Raw genomic sequence first — 26,765 nt, forward strand, 5'->3', positions numbered from 1 at the left:
ATTTTAAATTTGATAATAATTCTAAATTTCTATCTTAAAGATAAGAAGGATCTCCTATAAAGTGTTTAGAGATGAGAAAATTAGAGTTGCTACTGCATCTTGGATTTCTCTTCCTTGTTTCATCCAAAATTCATTGACCATCTTTTTTTATTGCTTTCAAGATTTCTTCTTGTTGGGTTTTAGTAAGTGCATGGTCCCACCATCCTTTTAATTTACTAGTAAATCAAGCAACTAAAAGATTGGCTATTAATCTATTTTGGTTTTGGGTTTTATAAACATTTGAAACCATTGTCATTTGTTGTAATAAATTGAGAATATTATATTCAAACATTCCGTCTATATTCCATTCATAACTTGTATTAGCATTGTATTTATTTTGGAAAATAAATTTTTCTTCTATATTAAGATCAAGTGAAGTTATTTTTTGATAATATAATCTTTTTTGTTCTTTCCAAGCCATTTTGTTAATTTGTTGTTCATCTAACTGGTTAGAGTTAGATTGGGAAGATTGATGTAATGTATTTACTGAGTGTTGGGTTTGCATTGGGGATTAGGTGCAACTAATTCAGACTTGTAACTTTTCAAAGTGTCAAGTCTATTTTGGATTTCTGTTAAAAAATCATTTTGGGATTTTTGGAAACGTTTTGGAATTTCATAAGGTGTAAATATTGATTCTTTAGAAATCTTTTCAATTACCTCTTTTATTGATTCTTTCTTTGTTGGTTCACTTTCTACCAAATTTTCAATATAATCTAATTGTTTTCCTATTGTATGAAGATTAATATTGGTATAGTGTTTTGTTTTACTAACATTTTAATGTCTTTTGACGAGATTTGTTCTCCTGCATCAGGAGGTCTCATTCTTAAAGGACTTGTTTTTATTCTAGTATTTTTGTGAAGATATTGAATCTCCATTAAAGGGGGATGTTGAGATTCAACTTATCATTTATTGGTTTGCCGTCTAGTATTATTTTTATTATATGAATAGATTCTGAATAACATTCTTCTAGGGGTGAGCATTCGATCGAATCGAATCAAATCGAAAATTTTCGAGTTAATCGAGTTTTCGAATCTCATTTTATCATCCTAACTTTATTTGAAGTTTTCTCGAATCGAATTGAGTGAGATGGAATTCGAATCGAATTGAATCGAATATATTTGTTCGAGTTAAATTTTAAAAAAAATAAAATTAGTGTCGTTTATTTTTATGTAATTTTTCAAAAAATAAATTTCTTTAAAGTTTTTAAACATGATCATACAACAAAAAATTGAAGTAAATAAGTGAATAAATAAAAGCAACACAACATCAACCCAAATAAACAACATGATTCCAAATAAACAACAAAAATAATACAATAAAATTATAATAAAAAACATAAGTAAAAGTCCAAGTAAATAGCATGAGTCGAAGTAAACAACAACATTACAATAAATAAAAAACATAAGCAAAAGTCCAAAATACAATAGATACCTACACCAGTCTAAACAAAAAAAAGAACACAACAAAAGTTCAATTAACCAACAACAATAACAAACCAAATCAAACTAATAACAATAACACATCAGTTCAAAAATCATTATAGAATCGTTTAAGTTTCTTCTTGTGCTTCAAACACCGTTGATAGTCTTGAAACATCTAGTAAAAGTATTGAATGAGTTAGTTAAATAATAAAAAATAATAAACATTTAACTTTATAAACTAATGCTAAGTATGTTACCTTCTTGATCTTTGGGTATTTTGGATAAGTCTAGCAAATTTAAAAACAAAAGTGTTAGTTAAATTATTGGAATGCTTACTAATATAAAGAATACAAAAGCTTATTTTATAAATTAAAATTTATATATTACCATCTTCCATGGTTTGAAGTTCATCAACATAATCTTCAAGATTGATGGCATCATTAGATTTCCAAAGCTAATCTTGTGTGCAAACCAAAGCTTCGACCATGAGAGGAGTTAGAGAACTTCTAAAACTATCGAGAACACGTCCACCCGTGCTAAATGCACTTTCCGAGGCAACTGTTGAGATAGGAATAGCAAGAATATCTCGAGCCATTTGTGCAAGAATAGGGAATCTAGGACTGTTCATTTTCCACCACAATAGTAAATCAAATGAACTTGAATTGTTTACTTCTTCATCCTCACCCAAATATCTATCCAACTCAGATTTGCTTTCTAGTCCAACTTGTTTCTTCTTCTTAAGGTATTGTTGTTTGGCCAAGCCCGTTTTCATTTTTGCCTGATCTATTTCTATTGAACTGCAAAGATTTGTCGAAGAACTAGATCTACCTTCAAACAATTCAATTCTCCTAGCATTAGAAGAATACTCATTGAACAAGCAATGCAATTCTTTATCAATCATTTTCATAATGTCATTAGCAATATTAGGAAAAAGCAAGTTGACCCCAAAGTCCAAAAAACTCATTTTACATCGCTGATCAAAGATGACCGCCAAGTAAACTAGCATGTTGACCTTGTTTCCTTCACCCCAATACTTATTATATTTCTCTCTCATTTTGAAAGTCATAGAAATTATGTCTAGATCTCCACAATCTTGCCACCCATCAAAATGACAATGCACATCCATCAATACTTCAAAAAGTGAATGAGAGGTAACATGCAAAGATCCGGACACCTTTAACGTAAGATGATAAAAAAGGCTCTAATACTTTTATAACTCTTCGAACAATTTCCCAATCATCAAACGTAGGAACTCCATCTCCAGCAGTAAGGTCAAGAAAAAAATTATGGTCACCACGTACATATGATTCAAATGCACGCTCATATTTTTCGGCTACCTTTAACATCATATATGTTGAGTTCCATCTAGTAGGCACATCTAAACACAATTGAGCCTTACTATCTATCATTTCTTCTTTTACCCTTTGGTTGAATTTTGTCAACCTCGATGGTGATGCTCTTATATACCTCACAGCACCTCTAACTCGATCCACAGACACAGAAGCATCCTTAATACCGTATTGCACAATGAGATTAAGAATGTGTGCAACACATCTCATATGAATAAATTTTCCATTTGCAACAGAAACATTTCGATGATTCAATTTCTTTCTCAAGTATTCAATGGCAACACTATTGGCGGATGCATTATCAACCGTAATAGTGAAGACCCTCTCAATCCCCCAATCTTGAAGACATTTTTCAATGGCTTAACCTATGCTTTCACCTCTATGAGTGGATATTGGGCAAAAATTTATAATCTTTTTTTGCAACCTCCACTCATCATCCACCCAATGTGCTGTTAAAACCATATAAGATATCCTCTACAATGAAGTCCAAGTGTCTGTCGTCAAACAAACTCTACTCATATCTTTTTCAAAACAATTTTTCATCACACTCTTCATTGAGTTAAATAAATCAAGACAATTCCTTCTAATTGTCCAACAAGATGGAAGACTAAACTGTGGGCATGCTATAGAAAGAAAGTATTTGAAACCGTCTCCCTCTACAATTTTAAAAGGTAGTTCATCCATAATTATCATACAAACCAATGCTTTTCTAACAGCATCTTTATCAAACACGCAATTTGATAAATCCGTTGTTTCTTGGCTAACCTTTACAAATGTTAATTCTGATTGCTTTGGATTAGAAGTATTACCTCGAGGTCTTTTTAGGCATGCTTTCAAATGGTTATTCAAATTTTTTGTAGAACCCGAAGTTGATTCCATTGTGTAAGTAACATCACATGTATTGCATCATGCTCTCTTCTCCCCCTCTTCAGTCACAAATTTGGTGAAATGGTTCCAACAAGCTGCCCTTGGAGTAATATTTTTCGAACATTTTTCTTGGTTGTTGTTTGATCATCTCTACTTGGGGAAGAATTTTGTGAACTTTGAGTTGAACCACCTCGCTTTGGATCACTCATCTACAAGTAAACATTTGTTGCAATCACTAACCATGACCAAAAATTAATTTAAAATCAAACTTAATAAATCAATTATATTAGAAATTAATTAATATAATAGTATAGGTATAGCAGCATAAATTAAACAAAAAAAAAGTATGTTAAACTACATTTTAAACTTTAAAGTTAGTTAATTGCAGCCTAAATTAATATAATAGTACAATAGCATAAATTAAACAAAAAAAAGTTTGTTAAGCTATCGTTTAAAATTTAAAGTTAGTTAATTGAAGCCTAAATTAATATAAATATATAATAGTACAAGTACAACAACATAAATTAAAAAAAAAAACAGCATAAATTAGTTAATAAAAGTCTGGTTGAGTGTTATTTTATTTATAAGGTCAGGTATTTAATATTTTAATTTTTATTTATAATTTAAATATGATAATCCAATATTTTATTCATCATTTAATGTTATTTTATCAAATTGTATTAGCAAACAGCAAAATCCTTTAAAAAGAAGTACATTTTATCAATTTTTTCTCTAATAATATTACATTATTACTAATATTACATTATTAGTTTGGGAAATTATTTGGCTAACATTTTTTCTCTATTAATTAATATTACATTATTACAATATTATATTAAGTTGTGCTTCTTGGCCCTGCTTAATTAATAATAATAATAATAAATTTTACATCTTCCAAATCAAAAGACAAACAACAATCAAAGGTTTCATTTTTAATTATTTTAAAGCCAAAAATGGCTTTAGAGATTCCAATTTCCAGCAGCTGCATTCAAATCTCAAAGTCTCAAATAAAATAATTATTTTAATTATTTAATAGAGTGAAACAGATGCAAATAGAGCTAAAATCATTTAATAATTCAAAAACATTTCAAGACAAACTTTAAATATGCAAAAAAATTCGAGCTTACAGTGGAAGAGAATAAACTGTCTCGGTCAGAAGGAACAGCAACTCAGTTTGGAGGTAAGGGTTTTGATTTAAATGTTTGAATGAACTAATAATTAAGAAGAAGAAGAAAGAAGAAGGGTTTATTTTAGGGTTTGAACTTTGAACTTTGAATGGAATGGAAAGTGGAAACAGAGAGAAGAAGAAAAATAAATGGGGGTTTGGTGGACGATGGAATTTGATGGGGGTGATTTGGATTTTGGGGGAGGAATTGGGATTTGGGTTTGGGCAAATAAGTCTTTGGGGCTTGGGCAGATAAGCTTGGGGAAGTAGGAAAAAATAAAATGTTTGGGCTTAGGGGAAATTGGTAATTGGGTTAAATTAAGTAAAAGCCTATTAAAAAAATTAAAAAAATACATAATTTATATTCGGTTTATTCGTATTATTCGAGTTATTTGAATTCGAAAATTCAACTCGACTCGAACTCGAAATTTGAAAAAAAATTGAGTTGATTTGATTAACTCGATTCGAAAAATTATAATTCGAAATTTTTTTCGATTTTTTCAAATCGAATCGAATTTTGCTCACCCCTATATTCTTCAAACCATTCAAAGAATTTTATATAAATTTTATGGGTATTCATGAATTCATAATATTCCTGAAGAATACTATCTTTTTTACTACTTATAATTTTTAAAGTAATCTTCTCTTTTTTGTTTATTTTTGTTTGAATAAAAGTGTTTTCTACACCATTCTTTATTGATCTCAAAATGTTTTTCTAGAACAAATATTTCTGAATTTTCTCCTTGTCTTGCATTATTAGTAATTGATGAGTATGTTGGTAGCATATTAGGTGAATTTTGGGTGCTCTCTTCCTGTCTGGCATAGATAGGTTGAGATATATTTAAGGAATTATCTATTCCTTGTAAATTGGTCCTAAATGTTGTTGGGTAGAAGAGATAGAGGCTCTAGTTGTCCTAAAATCTTCCCTTTGTGTTTTTGGATTTGATTCTTCTTCTAAATTTAACGTCCTTAAAGTTGTGCTGGTACTTCCTATTTCAAAGGAATGTCTTGGAAGCATTCTCAGTGGCCTATTAAATATCAATTCAACTTTTCCAGCTTGGTGTTGGGAAATTTCACTTAGTGAAGTATTTTTAATAGGAGTTTGTGCAACAGGGTCTGTAGCAAGTTTTCCACCTATCAGGAAGGTTAATTTCATGCCATTGTATTGTTCTTGAGATTGTAGTATGAGATCTTAAGGTATCTATTTCTATTAAAAGGGTTTCTCCTTTTGGGTTTTGAAGTAAAGCATTGGTATTGACGACATGATACATAGCTTTGAAGTGGAGCTGATAGACTAAAGTTAGTACTCCTGATCTAAAAAGCATTTTGTAATTATGGGTATGAATTTGGAGGGTCAAAGATTGTAAAATATTTTTATCAGTTAAAGAAACCATAAAATTTAGGTAACAGTTAAAATGTATTGGGCCAGTACATCGGCTTGTTTCTATAGTTCCTGGTAATGAGTCATTAAACGTAATGTGTCTCTCGTCTCTTAAGACAATTAAAATTGAGGTATTTTTAGTGGCTTCAACACTAAGAGGTTTGAAACCAACTTGGACTAATCCAAAATGGACATTTTTATATTTTTGTTCTTTGAGTTTATTAATGACAATCTTATCTAATAATTGGATTATTTCATATTTTCTTTGAATAGGTAAACTTCTTTCTTTCTTTCTTTCTTTTATAACATAACTACAAAAAATTAAATTAAAATTTTAAAAGTAGTTTTCTTGTAAACTTGGTTTGTTGGAACTCTTGGGAGAGTCTAATTATCAATTTTTTGGGGAATATTTTCATAATGTTCTTCTTATTTATTAACAGTGTTATTTGAGGTTTGGTCAGACTCTTAGGATTAATTGGGAGCAAAACTTGCAAAAGAATTGGTTCTTCTAAGAAAGGGAAACATTCTTTGTTTTCTTATTTCCTACATGAGGGTTCTGCTATCAGGATTTCTAGATTACTATAATTGTCTACAGGGATACTTTGTCCTTAACACGCATAACCCATGGCTAACTAGACTACATATCAATACTCAACAAAAATAATAATACATTAATAAAGATAATTAAATCAGAATTCGAAAATATTGAAAACAAATTGAATATTTTCAAAACTTAGAAGTACATGCTCCTTCTTGACTCTGATACCAGATTATACTTATTTAACTAGGGATAATCGCCCCTCACACATATTATGAGGGGCTTTGGGCCACTTCTGTATCTAGTCTAATTATACATGCTTTCTAAACTATTAGCCCAACACTTTATAATTTAATCCAACCATATACATGTTTTTCTATTTCCCAAAATAAATATTGTAATAGGCCCATTTCGCCCGGGCCACACCCAAAACCAAAATAAAAATAATAATATTAAAACCATAAACCAAATAAATTAAATTTCCAAGTCCTTTTACAAATAATAAAACCCAACCCTAACCATTAAACCCAAACCACCTAGCCCAGTTAGTAAATCTAACCCAATTAACCCAAACAGCCCAAAATACCCCAGGCCCAAAACTCCTTTTAGCAAACCCTAAACACTAGAAGCTTCAGCAGCCGTAGCCTCCAACCGCTTCTTTCACGTCACCACGAGCTCCCCTCTATACACCCCATGAATGGCCTCGCCACGTCTGTAGCACCACACCATACACACCTGCAATAGATTAACAAACCAAAAGAGCAAGCAGCAGATAACAACAAAATGATAGCACTGAAATTTGTATTTTTCTTATTTATTTTATTTTTACTTTTTCAGCTATAAAGCCAAATCGAATGAAATGTAAAAGGGGTCAAATACACGCATATTGGAAAGAGAGAAATCAAAATTGAAGAGGTGATTTTGGAATCTCGGTTTTTCTTTCGATTTTTTCTTTTATTTTTTTGATTTATCCGTTTGCATAAAAAAAAGAACGAAAGGGAAAGGGGAACTCACCTATGGTTCATCGTTGAAGCCTCGACTCCTCCGAGATCGAATCTAAAAGGGGTCTCCTTTCGTTTTTTTGATGTTGAAAAGCGACTGAGCCTTTGAGTATGGCCTGAGTAGAGTCAAAGACTCTGCTCGCGCATGGTGGAGCACCAGATTTAATGGTGGTGCAATGGTGGCCGAAATCTGCAAGGCGTTTCTTTATTTAATTTTTTTCTCTTAGGGTTATAGTAGAAATGATTTTAGGATTTAAAAAAAAAAGAAAAGGTTGATTTTATAAATCAAGGAAACGGCGCCGTTTAAGTGTTGAAGGTCCGAGCGTTGACCCAACCCTCAACGGAGGTCCGCGCGTTTCAGTCTTAAGGGGCTATTTGTGCATTGGGTCCCTCCCTATTTTGATGTCATCTAATTGAGTCCTATTTATGTTTCTTTTTTATTAATTCTTCTCTGAAATTTATGTGTTGTTTTGATTTGATCCGTGTTTAAACAATGCGTCCAGGAACTTGGGATAATTACGTTTTTAATCTTTGCACATTCACGCGCATTGCGCTTTAGTCATTATTTCAATTTCAATGGTTTATTTTATTGGTGAATTATCTCTTTTAGTTTGATTTTATTTCAATTAGGTTCTTTATCTCACTTTAATTTGTATAATTCATTTTTTTAAATTCATTTGGCATTCATCTTTTAACCTCTTTTTACATACATTTTGAATTGCTCTGATAATTTTACTTTTTCTTTTATTTTATTTTCATTTAAATTATAAGATTATTATTTTAAGATCCTCTTCTATGTCATATTGTTTTAAAATTTTGTATAATATTTAATTTAAATTACCCTCATATAATAATAATAATATTATTATTATTATTATTATTATTATTATTATTATAGTTCATGATAAAATTGGTTTTATTCTATATACATTGTTAATTCCATGTTATTTTATATAATTTCTTTTAAATCTGTTTATTTGTATTTCCTTTCAAATTTATTATGTATATAGTTTATTCTTTAAAAAACGTATTTTGTTATTTAAGATTCTTTCATGTATATATTGTTTATTATATATTGGTTTGCTATTCTTTCATGTATATTGTTTATTCTTTGTTATTTTATTAAGCCTTCATTATATATTGTTTACATTGATTTTTTTTATGGTAGGTATATTATCACCTTTAAATAGATATGTTATGCTTGTAAAATATTTTTGTATGTTATTTGCTTCAAATCTCTTCTTTCACAATATTTATTTTAATATTTATTCACATATTCTTAGTTTTATTTTTATATATGTAAATCATTTCAAACCCTATCATATGTTGTTCATTTGTAAATTTTCATATATTTAATAGTTTTCAAATTATTTCCATATTGTTTTGTATGTTATGTGTTGTTTTAGTTTTCATATTATTTCGCGTATTATTGTTTCATATTGTTTAATAGTCTTTTGTACTGTTATTTCAAATTTTTCATCTATGTTCGAAACTTATTATATTTTATTCTAATTTGTTTCTTGGATGAGAGCTCATTACTATTGTGTGTATATTAATTTGTTCTTTTTGTTCACTCGCATAATATTTCATCTATGTCTATTAATCCATGTTTGTAACTTTGATTTTTCTATATTATTGTATCGTGATTCAAATTTCAATGTTTTGATTAATATTGGTCGTCTCTTTTATTTCAAGTGAATCAACTAATGCACTTTGAGCTAGTTTTACAATTATTCATTTGAAAATTCCTTAAAACAAAGACAATATTTGATGTTTGGAAATTCGGGGAATCGTACCCTATCGTGCTGGGTTTCGATTTCCCGTTTGTTAAAAATAATCAAATATTCCTTTAGAATTTCACTCGTGTTTCCTAAATTTTAAAACAAGGCAATGTTCAATATTTGGAAATTCCAGGAATCGTGCCCTACTGTGCTAGGTTTCGGTTTTTCGTTGGACTAAATAATTGAGCATCCTTTTGTAATTTTCAATGTATGAGCTTTTGGAAGTCAAAAGCTAATCATGGTTTCGAAGGTATAAAGGATCGTGTCCTATCGTGCTGGATGTGATGCTGTACTCCTTTGAAACAAGAGAATTATGACAAAAAACTTGAGCCACTCAAATGTTTTAAAAGGAACCATATTTCAAAATCTTTTTTAAATCTTAGACATAAGGACAGTACTTAATCAATTTGGTACTAATTTTGGGTGTAGTGAGGGTGCTAATCCTTCCTCATACGTAACCGACTCCTGAACCCGTTTTTTTAAATTTACGTAGGCAAAAATTGATTTAAATGTTTTATTAGGTGATCCAATCACACCTAAGCAAAAGGATTGGTGGCGACTCCACACTTTGTTTTAAAAGTCGATCCCCTTTTTTCAAAAATAAAAAAAATGGTTTCGAAAAATATTATTAATTTAATTAAGTAATTAATTAATTTATCAATTAAATATTTTTCTCAACTCAATTCTAATTCTATTAAAGTTATAGCAACTTTACCCGTAATAAAATCTGTGAGAAAATATATTCAATTTCTATATTTATCGGATTCACAGTGACCAATTAATTTAATTTCATTTTTAAACTTCAATTATTTACTTGAATAATAATTGAAAAACTTAAATTAAATCTAAAGCCATTTCCATACTTAGTGAAAAGCCACGTTCATTTCCCAGTGTAAATCATTTCTCTAACTTTATTTTTTCTATAAATTTTTGTTCATTCGATTCATCATGCAATTCATTTCTATTTTCAATGAGATAGTAGAGTGTCTGATTGGACATATGTGGTTAGGGCTCAAATGATTTATAATTAAGTTCCAACTTTTCGTCTATTAATGATAAACTCATTTAGTCACAAAGTTATTCCACTATAGTATCGTAATTGAGCTCTCTCTAATTACGTACCATTGCAAAAGCTACTCAATCAGTACTCGTCTACTGACCTTGTTATAGGTGTGTTACCCTCATAGGATATTCTTAATCTCTTTACGGTAAATACGTTCTCCCAATATGATCATATTTTATCTTATTGTATTGCACACTATGAACACCACAAGTGAATAAATCTACAAGTAAATTTAGGATCTATTCTACTTGGGTCATGTCCGATGTAGTATCAATCTAGTCAGTCAAATCTCTATCTCTATCATCTGGATTCATTCACTTTGAAGTTCAAGAAAAAACATCTTCCTAATTGGACTTAGTAGATGACACATTAGTCTTTCAATCAGTTTGCTCATTTCCGATTAGACTAAGGACATATTTAGGTACTTCTACTAATATAAGTTGTCTTTCCGTATTATGATCCGACCACGTAATATGTAATGCCCCAAAATTCTTATTTTTGTTATTTTGAAATGTGACACAAAAATGTATCTGTTTTAGTGGTTAAGTGTTCTGGGTTTGTGTGTGAGGTCCCAAGTTCAAGCCTTAGCTTTGGCAAATTTTAGTATTTTTCTAACTTAACCCTTATTTCTGGCTAGTAGGCTTTAATTAAAAGTTTGTAAGTACTTAACAGAATAGGTCTGGTGGTCTGGTGGTTAAGGGGAGTGTTGGTTGGTAGAAGGTCAGGAGTTCGAATCCTTGCGTGGGCGTAAGGACAAATATTTTTTATTTGCTCGTCAGTTGGAGAGTTTGAGTAGTATTGAAAATCTGAGTAGTGGGAGTTTGTAGAGAGGATTTAGGGGAGTGGATTTTGGGGTTATCAGATTTTCAGAGCATTATCGTTTCCTTTTCACAAAATTTTAGTTTTCCCAAAACTCTCCACCTTTCTGACACTATCTCTTCTCCCTTTCTTCTTCTCCTTTTGTTTTTCTGTTGTCAAACCCGAATTCTTCTTTCCATACTTCTTTCTCTTTCCATCTCTTTTTGTTGGCTACCACACCTTCATTTTCGTTGGGTTAATTTTTGTCACACGTTCTGGTAAGTGGAGTTTCTGCTCTCTTTAACTTACAATTTTCCAACTCTGATTTGGGGGTTTTGACATTGGGCAGTAGCATCTCGCAAGGATTAAAGGTCTCATCGTGCTTTTGCGAAATCAACTACTTCGAGGTGTTGGGGTAAGCTTTTCATTGCTTAAGGGATGTGTTTCTTGTTTCAGATTCAATTTTAGTGTGATTGATTAAGTGATAAATTGAGTGGAATTGGTCAATTGTATGTTTTGGAGTGCTTAGGGATCGTTTTAGCATCAATCGAAACTAGGTGTGTACCCGAATCGCAAGAAAATGCATTTTCGACAAAAGCTGAAAACCTTTCTATCGACGCCACATGGTCGTGTAGTAGGCCATGTGCCATAACACAGGTGTGTGATAGACAATGCCAGGTCGTGCGTGTAAGATACGGCTATGTGATGGCTAGGTAGGCCACGTGTAATACCCGGGCTAGACTGATTTGGGCCATGTAAGCCACACGAGCGTGTGGACCCACACGGGCAGGCCATATGGGTGTGTGGGCCCATTTAACTAAAAAGTTTTTTAAGGTTGCATGGGTCTCCCAAGTCGACTGTGAACCTACTGCAGGGTTGGTAAGCACTACTTGGACTCCTATATGTGTAAATTGAATGCATGATGTATATACTGAGCATGATGCTTATATGCATGTATACTAAACTGTATGTGTAACTGTTAATCATGTAATAGCATGTCATTTATAGTATGTTTGCATTGCATTAGGTTGGGATGATGATATATGGAAGAAGTGTACTGAAAGGCTCTTAAGCCTAATATCTGGCTCAACTGCAAATCTACTAATAATGTGTCGCATTTAGTACTACTTGGAGTGTAGGGATGGGTGGGAGTTTTTAAACCCCACATGGAGTGTAGGGATGGAGGAAGTTAGTGTGTAGAGGCTGGTTGGTAAGACTCTATTACTGGTTACTGTGTGCATGACTGTTACTGTGATGGGCTAAGGCTGTAGTGCATAACTGATACGGAATACTGAAACTGAACTGGGTTGAGGCCCAAACTGCTACTGGAACTATAATGGGCGTAGGCCCATATTGCATCTGATTGTTAACTGCTAATTGACTGTATGCATGTTCTCTATGGGGATTACACACTAAGTTTATGTAAACTCACCCCTTTTTGTTAAACTGTGCAGGTAAACCCCATACTTGACGGTTTGGTACAGCGGAGGACTCAACGGTGACCACATGTTTATCGCACTGTATAAACTTCTTTTATGGTTCTAATTTATATTTATTTACTGGGTTATTTTTTATGTAGATTGGACTTTTGGGAATGTTGCTTTTACTTTGGATTTTCACTGTTTTCGTGGATCTTTAAACTGCAAACTCAACAAAAACTCAATTTAAATAGAGATAACACTTTTCCTAAACGCTAGCGGTTTTTCTTCAAATTTCACAGTTTTAAAAGCTTCAGCCACAAAATATGTTTTTAAACAAAACAGTTAAAGAGAAAATAGTTTTGAAAGTGACAAAAGATAAATAAAAGCTAGAAAACGGAAATATATTTAATGCGATAAATTGGTTTTCAATTCCATTCCATGTGACATCACCAGATTCGGCCATAACAACTAGGCTGGGTTTGGGGTGTTACATAATACCACTTAGTATTAGTTAAACATTAGATAACTAGTGAGCTAATATTTTCGTCCATTTTTGTTTTGCATACAAAAACCATTAATTGCAATATACATAGGGTATTAATGTAATTCATGAATAATTTATTAAACCAATATGTTCGAAAATGTAACAACCCATTTTTGGGTCAAATCAGTACAGTAGTTTCGGGATGATAAATTGAAGTGGAAATATTTATTTTATTATTTCTTTAAGGTCTACAATATGATTGAATGATTGTGTGCAAATTTTGTTAAGGAATTTTATTATTTGAGTGTCCAATTTGGCTAGAAGGACTAAATTGCAATAGGTGCAGAACTTGAGTTCTCTATGTTAAAAGTGTCTAGTTGCTATGAATCCTTAAATTAGAGGTCCTTAAATGGTAATTAGACCATTATATTTTAGTGTGAACAAAAATGGACATGGTAGAATATGTGTGTATTTTGATGTTTAATGGTAGAATATGCATGTTTATTGTGTGTTAAACGAGTTTTACAAAGTGATTTTCAGTAAAAACGTCAAATCAGGACTTATTTGTAAAATTCTATAAAATGTGTAGATAAGTGTGAAGAAATGAAAAATGTGGGCTCTCATGAGCATGAAAAAGGTTTGGCTAGGCTTGAATTGTGAAGAAATTGAAAAAAAAATCATTTTACGAGTGTAAGAGGCCCAATCTGCCCAGGCCCAACAACCAAAAATCAATCCAAAACAAAACAAAACAAATATTAAAGTCCAATAAACAGTCCAGGATATCCATACAAGCCCAACAATAAACCCAATCCCAAATACCCATTTACAACGGGGCCAATAACCCAAAACCAAAACCTAGGTTCCACCTAAACAGCAAACCCTAAGGCTAATTGCCGCTGTCGAAACCTCTACATGTGTTGCTCCCCCCAACATGGCCTTTGTACCTGCGAAAAATGACAGAAACAATAGAATAACAGTAGCAACAATGTACAGCAAGTTGACAGCAAAAAATAACAGAAGATCTAAGAAAAATTTTTATTCTTTTTTTTATTTATTTTCTCCTTATGGGAGCAAAAGAGTTGCAATGTCTTGAACAAGTCAAAAGCCTAGAAGGAATATTAGAGAATCTAAATGAAATACCCGAAGATACTTGGGAGTGTTTTGAACAATAGGATTGTGGAAGAGATCTCTGTATTTTTAGAGCTAACCTAGAGTAATATTCAAAACATGCTTGTTGCTTTAAGCCTAGAAGTAATAAGAATCCTTTTGTGAAATAGACTTCTGTTCAAAATCTTTATTTCAATAAAATGCATCTGTTTGAGCAAATATTCTTTCATTCTTTATGTATTTTTTTTGTTCTTTGGACTGTCTTTTAATATGCTTTTATTCTTTATTCATGATCATCCCATATAAATAGTCATCCTTAGAATCATTTATTCTTTGGAATCTGCCTTCGTACCTACAACAGGTCCTCAGATATCAATGACATGAGCGACGCTATCACTAACTCGAAGTCTCCTTTTGGGTGAGATATGTGTTTAGGAGGATCTTAGGACTTTGAAGATGATAGAGATTGTGACTTATCTCCTAATTTGTTATGAATGGTAGAACAAGATGAAAAACAGATCTTACATTACAAAGGGTCAGTGGACATTATGAGTAAGAGGCAAAGATCAGAGCCTGATTGACCACAAGGAAAAAGCGAATCGTCATTGAGTTATTCCAAGAATTCAAAGATGTTTTCGCATAATCATGTTAAGATATACCTGGATCCTAAGACTTGTGGACGCTAAAAAATGTCTATACCGGTTAATGGTTTCACGGTAGTCACAGTTAGGCTGTATTTAGGAAGACAAGATTCATGTGCCTCATTCATTTCTTCACGGAATTTCTCTATGTGGGTCATGGATGTTATCAGGCCATTCATCTTGGCATTCGTCGATTACTTCACAAAGAGGGTGAAAGTCGCTTCATATGCCAATGATATAAAGTCAATAGTCATAAAAAAAAGATCAAGTGCCGACAAAGAATATCAGAAAGGATCATGTCTAATACAACTGCATAATGTCAAAAGCTTGCAGTCTATTCAAATATTAGACGCCATATCATAGTACAGCAAAGGCAGCCAAAAAGAAAAACAAAAATACAAAAAATAAAAAAGAAAAAGAAAAATAAGAATAAAAACAATAAAACAAATGTCATAGTGAAAAGTGACCAAGACTTGTAAAGATTAGCATAAAGAAGTTACCATTTACCCTCTATGCTTATCGAACGTCGGCCAGGACCTTCACCGGGGCAATACATTGCTCATTGGTTTATGGGATAGAAATAGTTTTAAAAATGAGATTCCTTTTCTCCGAGTCTTGTCAGAGCTGAAGTGGGATGAGGTATTATGATCAGTTGAATTTGAAGATTAAAAACTATGATCCAATGCACCAAAAATGAATAATGTGAGCTTACGATAAAAGAGGTTCATCCTAGAGAATTCCACGAGGAGAACTTGATATTAAAGAAGATCCTTCTTACACAAAAGGATTTCAGAGGAAAGTGGATGCCAAACTGGGAAGGACCTTATGTAGTAAAGAAGGTTTGTTCTAGAGGAGCATTGATATTGATCAAGATGGATGGCAAATCTAGTCAAAGAGTATTCTACCTAAAATGGGAGAGGCCGAGGTGAAAACCCGTAAAGGGCGCCTTGAGAAAAAAAATCAAAAAATTAAAAAAATCAATCAAAAAAATCAAAAAAATTAATAAAAAATTAATAAAAAGAGAAAAAGAAAAAGAAAAAGGAGAGGCCAAGGTGAAAACCCGCAAAGGGCACCTTGAGACCAAAAGCGATTTGAGTTGAAAACCCGAAAAGGACAACTCAAATTTTGATCAAAGTGGGGCATATAGTAGTCTTGCTATGCCTGAATTAACAATAAAGAAGAATGTTACGTTTTGAGGCATCGACAAAGTACTCCGGATCCCCTAAACACAAATTGAGCTCAAAATGGTCCTCAAGAAGTTGGTACAGAGAAGCTCAAGCTGCGATACCTGGGGCACCTAGTTTTCCATTTTACCCATTTTGAATTTGCTATCTTTGATTACCTTATTCTTTTCAAGATACATCCCAATAAATTTCCTTCTTAATTGTATTTGTTATCCTTGATTAACTTATTCGCTCCGAGCTATGCTCCTAATTAACGTCCTTCTGGTCCATTGTTATGATCTTTTTCAAGCATTTTGCATTGATATAATGATTAGTGGAATAATAATACTTTCATAAAAGGAGTTTTGCATATTACTTTTGAAGCTTCTAAATAATACAAGAACCTAAAACAATACTATTGTTTAGAACTCACCAAGCCTAAGGGTTGGAAATATTGGAGAAAGATGATTATCTCTTTGGACTTTTTATTGGTTGAACAAAAAGACAAGACATTTGTCGGTGATACAGCCTCGACAAATAACGAGCAATGTCAACCCAAGTATAAAAAGGGATCATTCTCGAGAAAAGAAAAATGATACTCTGCATTCATGCAAATATCAGACATATACATCTGGTCATTACACTCAAGGAATAGTGTAACGGATTAAATTGTTTGAAGATGATACAAATCCTATACCTCTAAGTTGTAGTAGGATGGATGGAAGAAACCAAATGTTATTCCACTGAAGTTGCAGTGGGAGGTACAAACTTTATGTCTTAAAAGGTACAGTGGAAGGACTCCAAAATTATAGCGGGGCAAACTTACTGAGCAGAATGTGATTGTTTCTTTGGGTTTTCTGTCAAGAACACCATCCAAACAAGATGGCAGTGTAATACGCCTGATGAACAATGAGCGATGATACCTTAGGCATTTAACAAAGGATCACTCTCATTTTTACGATCACTCTCATTTTTTCATTCATATATCATGCATAACACATCTAGTTAAGAGCATTTGATTCATCTTGATCATAGCATCCTAATCATTTGGCATAAAAAACCAATTCTACAAGACATGTCCCCGAAGGACGATGTAGTAATATTGGTGAATTCAGACTTTGTCTCCCTAAATAGTAGTGGAGCAAATCGGAAGCGACAAATCTTATCTTCCTAAGGTAGTAGGGGAGCAGATTTTAGCTATTAGCCTTATCTTTCTGAGGTAGTAAGAGAGTAGGTTGAAGATGTAGTCTTATCTTCCTAAGATAGCAATAAAGCAGACTGAGGATTGTAGATCTTATCTCCCTAAGCAGTAGTGGAGCAGACAGAATATGGCGAATCTTATCTTCCTGAGGTATTAAGGGAGTAGATTTTAGCCATCAGCCTTATCTCTCTCAGGTAGCAAGAGAGCAGGTTGAAGATTATAGTCTTATTTTCCTAAGGTAGCAAGGAAGCAGACTAAAGATTGTAGATCTTATCTCCCTAAGTAGTAGTGGAGCAGATCGAAGATGGCGAATCTTATCTTTTCGATGTAGCAGGGGAGCATATTTTAGCCACCAGTCTTATCTCTCTGAGGTAGCAAGAGAGCAGGTTGAAGATTGTAGTCTTATCTTCCTGAGGTAGCAAGGAAGCAGACTGAAGATTATAGATCTTATCTCCCTAAGTAGTAGTGAAACAGATCGAAGATAGCGAATCTTATCTTCCCGAGGTAACAGGGGAGCAGATTTTAGCCACCAGCCTTATCTCTTTGAGGTAGCAAGAGAGCAGGTTGAAGATTGTAGTCTTATCTTCCTGAGGTAGCAAGGAAGCAGACTGATGATTTTAGATCTTATCTCCCTAAGTAGTAGTGAAACAGATCAAAGATAGCGAATCTCATCTTCCCGAGGTAGTAGGGAAGCAGATTTTAGCCACCAGCCTTATCTCTCTAAGGTAGGAAGAGAGCAGGTTGAAGATTGTAGTCTTATCTTCCTGAGGTAACAAGGAAGCAGACTAAAGATTGTAGATCTTATCTCCTTAAGTAGTAGTGGAGCAGATCGAAGATGGCGAATCTTATCTTCCCGAGGTAGCAGGGGAGCAGATTTTAGCCACCAGCCTTATCTCTCTAAGGTAGCAAGAGAGCAGGTTAAAAATTGTAGTCATATCTTCCTGAGGTAGCAAAGAAGCAGACTGAGAATTGTAGATCTTATCTTCCTAAGCAGTAGTTGAGCAGATCGAAGACGGTGAATCTTATCTTCCCGAGGTAGTAGGGGAACAGATTTTAGTCACTAGCCTTATCTCCTTGAGGTAGCAAGGGAGAAAGCCAAAGATTTTAGTCTTATCTTCCTAAGGTAGCAGGGAAGCAGATAGAAGGTTGAAGATCTTATCTCCCTGAGTTTGTAGTGGAGTAGACTGAAAACAGTAGATCTTGTCTTTCTAATATTGCAGAGAAGCAGATCAAAGAAGATTCAGTGGAGTAGATCGAAACTACAAATCTCTTCTCCCTAAAATTGCAATGGAGAAAATAGAAGCACTAATTCCTATACCCCTGAGAATGTAGTGGGATGGAATAAAGCTACTTGAAGAGAAGAAGTGCCAAGAAGTCAAGATTCGACAAGACTGAGCAAGATTGGCCCTTCTTTTAAGTCTTTGCTCTATTCTCGTTACACGACAACGAGCAAAGAGGGGCAGTTGTAAGAGGCCCAATCTGCCTGGGCCCAACAACCAAAAATCAATCCAAAACAAAACAAAAAAAAATATTAAAGTCCAATAAACAGTCCAAAATATCTATACAAGCCCAAGAATAAACCCAATCCCAAATACCCATTTACAACGGGGCCCAATAGCCTAAAACCAAAACCTAGGTTCCACCTAAATAGCAAACCTTAGGGTTAATTGCCGCTGCGAGACCTCCACGTGCATTGCTCCCCTCCACACGACCTTTGTACTTACGAAAAACGACAGAAACAACAGAATAACAGCAGCAACAATATACAGCAAGTTGACAGCAAAAAATAATAGAAAGATCTAAGGAAATTTTTTATTTTATTTTTTATTTACTTTCTCCTTATTCAGATATAAAAAAAGACTGAAGGAAATTTGTAAAGGGGGATTTTTGAAATACAACGATAGAAAAAAATATACTCAGAAAGAAAAGGTGGTTCTTGTCTGATTTTAGTTTTCAAGTTTTTTTATTCTTATTTATTTTTGTTTGAATGTATGGAAAGAAATACGAAAGGGATACTTACCTTGGTGATTAGCCTTCGTCGATCGGGCTCTTCGTTTGAAACGGGGACCTTTTGTGCATTATCGACCACTGGATATGGTGGTAGTTCGGTGGCGGTGTGTGTTGTTTGAGGTCAAAACCCTAGTAGAGCAAAGGGGGTATTCTGCTTTTGAGAAAAAAATCAAGGGGCCAAATGCAGTTTTGTAAAAAAATTTAGATTTATACAGTTTATAAAATGGCATCGTTTTTGTGCCATGGTTCTGGAGGCCAAATGGCACCGTTTAGGTACAAAACCCGTGTGACTCGACCCGCTGCACTCAGGATCCGCGCGTTTTTGTGGTGAAAGGGATATTTGTGCGATTGGTCCCCCCTTTTCGCGTTGTTATTTGATTGAGCTTTTTCTATTTTCTTTGTTTTTTTTAATTTTTCCCTGAAATTTTCGCGCCGTTTCAATATAGGCCGCACCTAAGCGCTGCGTTTTGGGACTTGGAACATTTGCATTTTTAGTCCCTGTTTGTTTGTACGCATTTAATTCAAGTCCTTAATTCTATTTTAATAATTTCATTCGTTTAAAAATTATCCTCTGGATTTTATTTTTGTTTCAATTAAGTTCTTTTTTAGTTTTTGTAATTCTTTTACTCTTTTTTAATTCATTTATCACTTATTTTTTATCTTAATATGCTATTTCATTGATTTTTGGATTAGTTTAGTTCATTATTTTCATGTTTTCATGTGTATGTATTTTTTTAAAGTTGTTTTATTTTGTAGTTTGTCTATTTTAAAATTTTCTTTTATATAATACTATGTTTTTAAGATTTATAGGATTTTTATTTTTATAAATGTTATTATATATATACACATAAATTTACACTAAAATTTGAATTCTCTTTCAAATATATTTATGTATTTTTTTCCCGTTATGTCTATTATTTGTTTCTTTTAAGGACCCAATTTTAAATTATATATTTTGATTATTTCAAACACTTTCTTATATTATTATTCTTATATATATACATTATTTATATTAGGGTTTTCATTTTATGTATATTGATAAATGTTGATTAATAAATCTTGTTTCAAATTGTTTTGTATGATCATTGATTTCATATTATATAGATTATTATTCATATATATTCTTTTGAATATTTTTATATGGTTGTATTTATATAGTTCATTTATATTAAAACTTTCTAATATGTACATTCTTTGTTTTAAAAATCTTATATGGGCTTACATTATTTTTTTTATGTACATAATTTATATTATTATTTATTTATTTTAGTTTTAAGTTGTTTTATATAGCACTTATTTTAAATTTCTTCTTCTAATAATCATTTTGGAATTCATTTGTATGTTGAACTTTATATTTTATGTATTATTTATTTATTTTATAATTTATTTCAAATTTTTGCATGTGTCATTTGTTTATATACATACAACTTACTTTTAAATTGTTTTTACGTTGTCAATTTCAAATTTATCTTCCTTTTCATTATTTGTTTTAACACCGTTCATCACCTTTTAAAAGTTTTTGTTTCATTGTTTAAATAGATTTTTATTTATTTATTTAGTAATGTTAAATCGTGTATGTAGTAAGATTATTATCATTGGGTGTGTTTTGATTTACATGTTTGTATTCTCAATAATTTGTATAATATGTTATTCATGTATGTTTTCCATATTTGTACTTTAATCTTCATTTCCATGTATTGTATTATGATTGAGGTTGCCAACTTATATGCCTGGAATCATTCATTTCATTTTTTTACTTCAAACAAACCGAATAAATATATTTCAAGTCCATTTTTATAATCGTTCCTATTTAAAAAGTTCTCAAAACAAGGCAATATTTCGTGTTTAGAAGTTCGAGAAATCATGCCCTAACGTGCCGGGTTGCGATTTACCGTTTGACCAAATAACCAAATATCTTTTTAAAATCTCAATGCATGAATTTTGGAAATTATGAGACAATCTTGGTATCGAGAATATGAAATGTCGTATCCTAACGTGCTGGATATGATATTTTATTTCTTTGGAACAAAGGAATCTCGATATCCACTTCGAGTTATCCAAATTTCTAAAGGGATTATATTTTAAAATCTTTTCAAATTTTCGACATTAGGCCATTAATTAATCAATTAGATACCAATTTTAGGCGTTACGAGGGTGCTAATCCTTCCTCGTACGTAGCCGACTTCCGAACCCGTTTTCTCAAATTTCATAGACCAAAATCTAGGTTTTAATAAAATAAAATACTTTATAAGGTGATCCGATCACACCTAAATAAAAAAGATTGGTGGCGACTCCATATTTCATTTTTTAAAATCGATCCCCATTTTTCCAAAATATAAAAATGGTTTCGACAACGAGCCTAGGGACTAAATTGTAAAAATGTCAAAAGTTTAGGGGTAAAAATATAATTTTTGCCATAGTGTGTTTTTGGGCTGAATTGAATAATGTGATGATTAAATAAGTTAAATTTGATATTATAGATCAAGAACAACGAAGTTCGAGTTTAGACCAAGGAAAGAACAAGGTTATGGACTAAACTGAACTAATAGTCATTTTTGTAACCGAGGTAAGTTCATATGTTAAATAAGTTTTAATATAATTGTATTGAAATGCTTTAATATTACATGAACTGTATGATTGATTATGTGGACGAGTTTAACTTGATGAACAAGTTCGAAGACGATTCGATAAGCAAAAAATCTTGTTTGAACCTTAGGAATAGATAGGATACAAGTGACATGTCACTAGGGTTACCATGTATTATGTATGTGATCTGGGTGCTGGTCTCATACGTCCCACCAGTGGCTGAGTATACCGGCATATGTTGCGGTTACTTGACAACTTGTGTGAGCGGCATCGAATAGCTACGTCTTGACTGATAGCTTGTGTGAGTAAGCTCGTTGATTAGCTCGAGAGCGAGCAATTATGCGATATGAGATTGAGGTAGTATTGGCTACATATGTGGCACTTAGTGTGCAAGATTCCAAAGTATCCGACATTATTATTTCGAGTGGTTCACGGGTATGTCTAAGATAAGAATAAGTGTAAATTGTTACGAGATGGTACAGATTTGTACTCAAAGCTTATGATTATTGAATCGTGAAATGACTATTTCAAGGTAAGATATGATGGAAATAAATTATGATCATGAGATTATGGTAAATTATGTTACCTTATCTTATATTACTTACATGATTGATGTATGGTAAGGTTGCTTATTTCTTCATACAAGCTTAATAAGCTATATAGCTTACTCTGTTTTATTTTCAATGTTTTATAGCGTCACCAAGCTAACTCAAGATTAGAGATCGTCGGAAGTCGCATCACACTATCAAACTGTCATATGGGTACCGATGGTTTTAAAATGTTTTGAGAGTATGGCATGTATAGGGACTTGGTCATTTGGCTATATGTGTCATTGATTTGGCCAAATGTATTGGCTTATATTTGTTTAAGGTGATTTGGTATTTAGCCATGTAATTAGCTTATTCTGGCTAAAATGATTGTAAGCCCATTCATATAAGTATATGTTAATGCCATCTTTTTTTTTTGTGCGTGTGTTTTGTAATGGGCTACTATTTGTTTAATATGGTTAAATGACTTGTGGGAAAATGGATGAGATGGGTCCTTTGGTGTGCTAGGAAATCTAAGTAGAAGTATGCATGAAGAAAGTATTCATGTTGATACTTGTGAATGTGAGATAGGTAATGAATGATATAATTTAGCCTTGATTATGGATGTTTTGGTTGCTTGAACATGCCATGGATTATGCCATTTAACTTGTGTGAGTATAGGTTTAAATGAGGTGACAAATGGCTTGGTAGAGAGCTTTTATTTTGTCCATACGGGTAGACATACAACGGTGTGTCTAGGTCGTGTGTGACACACGGTCTGCCCCATAGACATGTGTTCTGGCCATGTGTCCTCTGCACCTTAATTTTAAGAAACAGAATGCTCAGAATTGAACAGATAGGCAGAGACACGAGTGTGTGTCTCAGTCGTGTGAGGGACATGGCATCAGGCACGGGCATGTGTCCCAATTGTGTGAAGTCTACACCTATTTCATGAAAATTAAATTAAACACACGGCCTAGCACACGGGCGTGTAACTTGGCCGTGTGACCTCAATTTGTTCATGAATTGCAAAACAGAGAGTTACACGGGTTAGGGACAAGGGTGTGTGTGACCACATGGCCTGCCCACACGGGTGTATCCCAAGCCATACGGGCGTGTGACCCTTGTTCATAGCAAAATTTTCTAAGTTTTGTAGAAATTTCCTAAGTGCTCGACTTAGTTCCAAACCACTTCAAAAGCATGTTTCAGGCCTCGTAGGCTCGTATTATGGACTTTATGGTTGAATGTGAATGGTTTTAATTTGGATAAAAATTTATGACCCGAAATTTTATGTTTGCTCGCTTTGTAAGTCTAGTAATGCCTCTTATCTTGTTCCGACTTTGAATATGGCTAAGGGGTGTTACATTTAGTGGTATCAGAGCTATGGTTTAATCGAGTCTTGGACAAATGTAGCATGTGTGAGAATTTAGCTATACATTCCATATTTAATTTGTGATGGTGTGACGACTCCTGACAATTTAAATTGTGTTTTCCTCTAGTAAATGGATCCCATCCGAGAGGTAGTTAACGATGTTAAAAGTAATGTACCAGCTCCCACTGAAGGGACAACACCATCTGAAAGTAGACCTGTAATGGTTAGTTAGGGTGGAGAAGCTAGCGAAGCCTTCTTCCAAAGGATGAATAAGTGGTTTGCTGAGTTTGTTCGAACAAATCCAGCTGCCCAACATCCTCCACCCCATCAAACCCCCAATCGGTTCCCGTAGCTTCGCAAGGTGTGGAATTGGTAAGACTGAACAAGCCTCTAGTTGATAAGATTTGAAAGTAAGGGTCCGAAGAATTTAGAGCTAATATTGACAATGATCCTGAGAGAGCAAAATTTTGGCTTGAGAACTCTATCAGGGTATTTGATAATCTTTCTTGCACACCAGATGAGTGCTTAAAATGTGCTATATCACTTTCGAGAGACAAAGCATACTAGTGGTGGAATACTCTAGTATCCGTAGTACCAAGGGAAAGAGTTACATGGGAATTCTTTCAAGATGAGTTCAAAAAGAAATAAATCAGTTAGCAGTTTATTGATCAGAAACGCAAAGAATTCCTAGAGCTGCAACAAGGTTGTATGTCTATGACTGAATATGAGCGAGAGTTTGTTAGGCTCAGTAAGTATGCTCGGGAATGTGTTTTTATCGAGGCTATCATGTCCAAGAGATTCGGAGATGGGCTGAATAAGGATATCAGACTGTTAGTTAGGATTTTAGAGTTGAAGGAATTTGTCGTGCTGGTCGATCGAGCTTGCAAAGCCGAAGAGTTGAGAAAAGAAAAGCAAAAGGTTGAGTTTGAGGTTAGAGACTCAAGGAAAAGACCGATAGACAAGTCATTTCAATCTTTGCCAAAGAAGTTGAGAGATTTGTATACTTGTTCTAATGCTTCAGGTGGGTATCCCAACAGAAATCGTGGGAAGCAGTATTTGGGTTCTAAGGCCCAAACTACGTCAATAGCGAGTGCTGGTAATGCTAGGTCTAATAGACCTGAATGTTAACACTGTGGTAGATGACATCCCGGTGAATGTAGAATGAATAATCGGGCTTGCTTTAAATGTGGCTCCCTAGATCTCTTCATTCGAGATTGCCCTGAAATGGGTGAGAAAGATAGTTTTCAGAATATAAGGCCAAGTAACACTACCACTAGAGGAAGGCCACCGAGAAATACTGAGAGTGGGAACAGTAGCAGAGGTGTGATGAAAGAGTTAATGATCGTGTGATTTCGTGATAGGTTTTAAATATTTATAATTACTCGTTCTTGAACTAACTATTATCTCGATGTAGGCAAGTGTACCTATTGAACAGTAGTATAGTTTTAGCAAGACCGGATTGTCGAACCCAAAAGGAACTAAAAGTACTAGTAATGGTTGTCTTTTTATTATCTAGCCTAAGAATAAAGAAGTTTTTCTTTTAACTAACTAATTATCTAAACTAAGAACGCACAGAGAATGGAATTGGGGAATTGCTTTTGGAAAAATCGATTGAATGAAGACAATACCTAAGGAAAAATCCACCTAGACTATACTTGTTATTCTGGCTCCGAATTGGATGATTTATTGATTTAACTTATTCCGTTGAGATCTCAAAGTTATGTTATTATCCCTACTCAAGACTAATAACGTCTAATCCCTAGATTGAATAACCGAGACTTTTCTCTAATTAACACTCTAGGGTTGCATTAACTCGATCTATGGATCCCCTTATTAGGTTTCACCCTAATCCGGCAAAATCTTGTCACCCTATGTCTAGGCGCGCAATCAACTCCACTTAATTATGACAAATGTACTCTTCCTCCTCAAAATAAGAGCTTATCTTGAATCGGTATCATGGGATATCAAAACAAGAATTAAGAACACATAATTAAGAACAAGTCAAATATTTATCATACAATTCAGAAAATAATAAGAAGATTCGTCTTAGGTTTCATTCCCCTTAGGTATTTAGGGGATTTAGTTCATAACTAAATAAGAAAACATCTCAGAATAATAAAGAATACAAAACATAAAGAAAACCCAAAACTCCTGAAGGGGAATTGAGAAGAGATATTAAGTCTTGATGATGAATCCGGCTTTTGAGATGAATCAATCGGCTTTCTTGGAGTAATTCCTTACTGTGACAGCCCTAAATTGACCCTAGTCGGAAAGTGGTTTCGGGACCACTAAACCGAGTCATAAAAATAATTAACCGTCATAGTTGATGCTTATTATATGTATATATGCTTGTGTGAAAATTTCATGTTTGAATTTTGTTAATTGTAAGTGAATTTTATTAAATAGGACTTATGTGAGAAAATTTAGAAATGTGCTAGGCAAATGTAAAGTGGCCTATTAATGCATGTTATGAAAATGATGGGTTTGCATGTCAAATTACCCAAAATTTGAGCTAGTGGCCGGCCATGCTATGGGGTGAAACATGTTGTGAACATGTTGTGTTAGTGTGTTATGTTAGAAAGAATAAAATAAAGGGTTAGTAATTAAGTAATGAAAAGGGAGGGGTGATGAAACCAAAGTTGTCTCCCCCTTACCCCCCCATTGCCATGACTTGAAGGAAAAAAAAAAAGAGAAAGAGTTCTCATGTTGTTCTTCTTGGCCGAAATGAAAAGAGGAAGAAGGGAATGAAGCATTCGGTTATCCTAGGTCAATATTAAGGTAAGAAAGTTTATACTAGTTCTTGAAATTTTAGTTGATATAGAGTGAGATATCAAGTTATTTTTGTAACCC

At 33.2% G+C, this 26,765-nt stretch overlaps 1 protein-coding gene across 1 annotated transcript; it reads right to left on the bottom strand.

The window, feature by feature from the left end:
* Positions 1–1,914: 1,914 nt before the first annotated feature.
* Positions 1,915–3,688, bottom strand: LOC107895824 (zinc finger BED domain-containing protein RICESLEEPER 2-like). The gene is made up of 3 exons (XM_016821044.1): positions 3,505–3,688; positions 2,678–3,147; positions 1,915–2,634 (listed from the first exon to the last, which is right to left on the bottom strand). Exons 1-3 carry the CDS (start codon positions 3,686–3,688, stop codon positions 1,915–1,917), a joined length of 1,374 nt encoding a protein of 457 aa, XP_016676533.1.
* Positions 3,689–26,765: the final 23,077 nt, after the last annotated feature.

This window comes from Gossypium hirsutum, chromosome A10, assembly GCF_007990345.1.
Source record: "Gossypium hirsutum isolate 1008001.06 chromosome A10, Gossypium_hirsutum_v2.1, whole genome shotgun sequence".
In the NCBI taxonomy this organism is placed as follows: domain Eukaryota; kingdom Viridiplantae; phylum Streptophyta; class Magnoliopsida; order Malvales; family Malvaceae; genus Gossypium; species Gossypium hirsutum.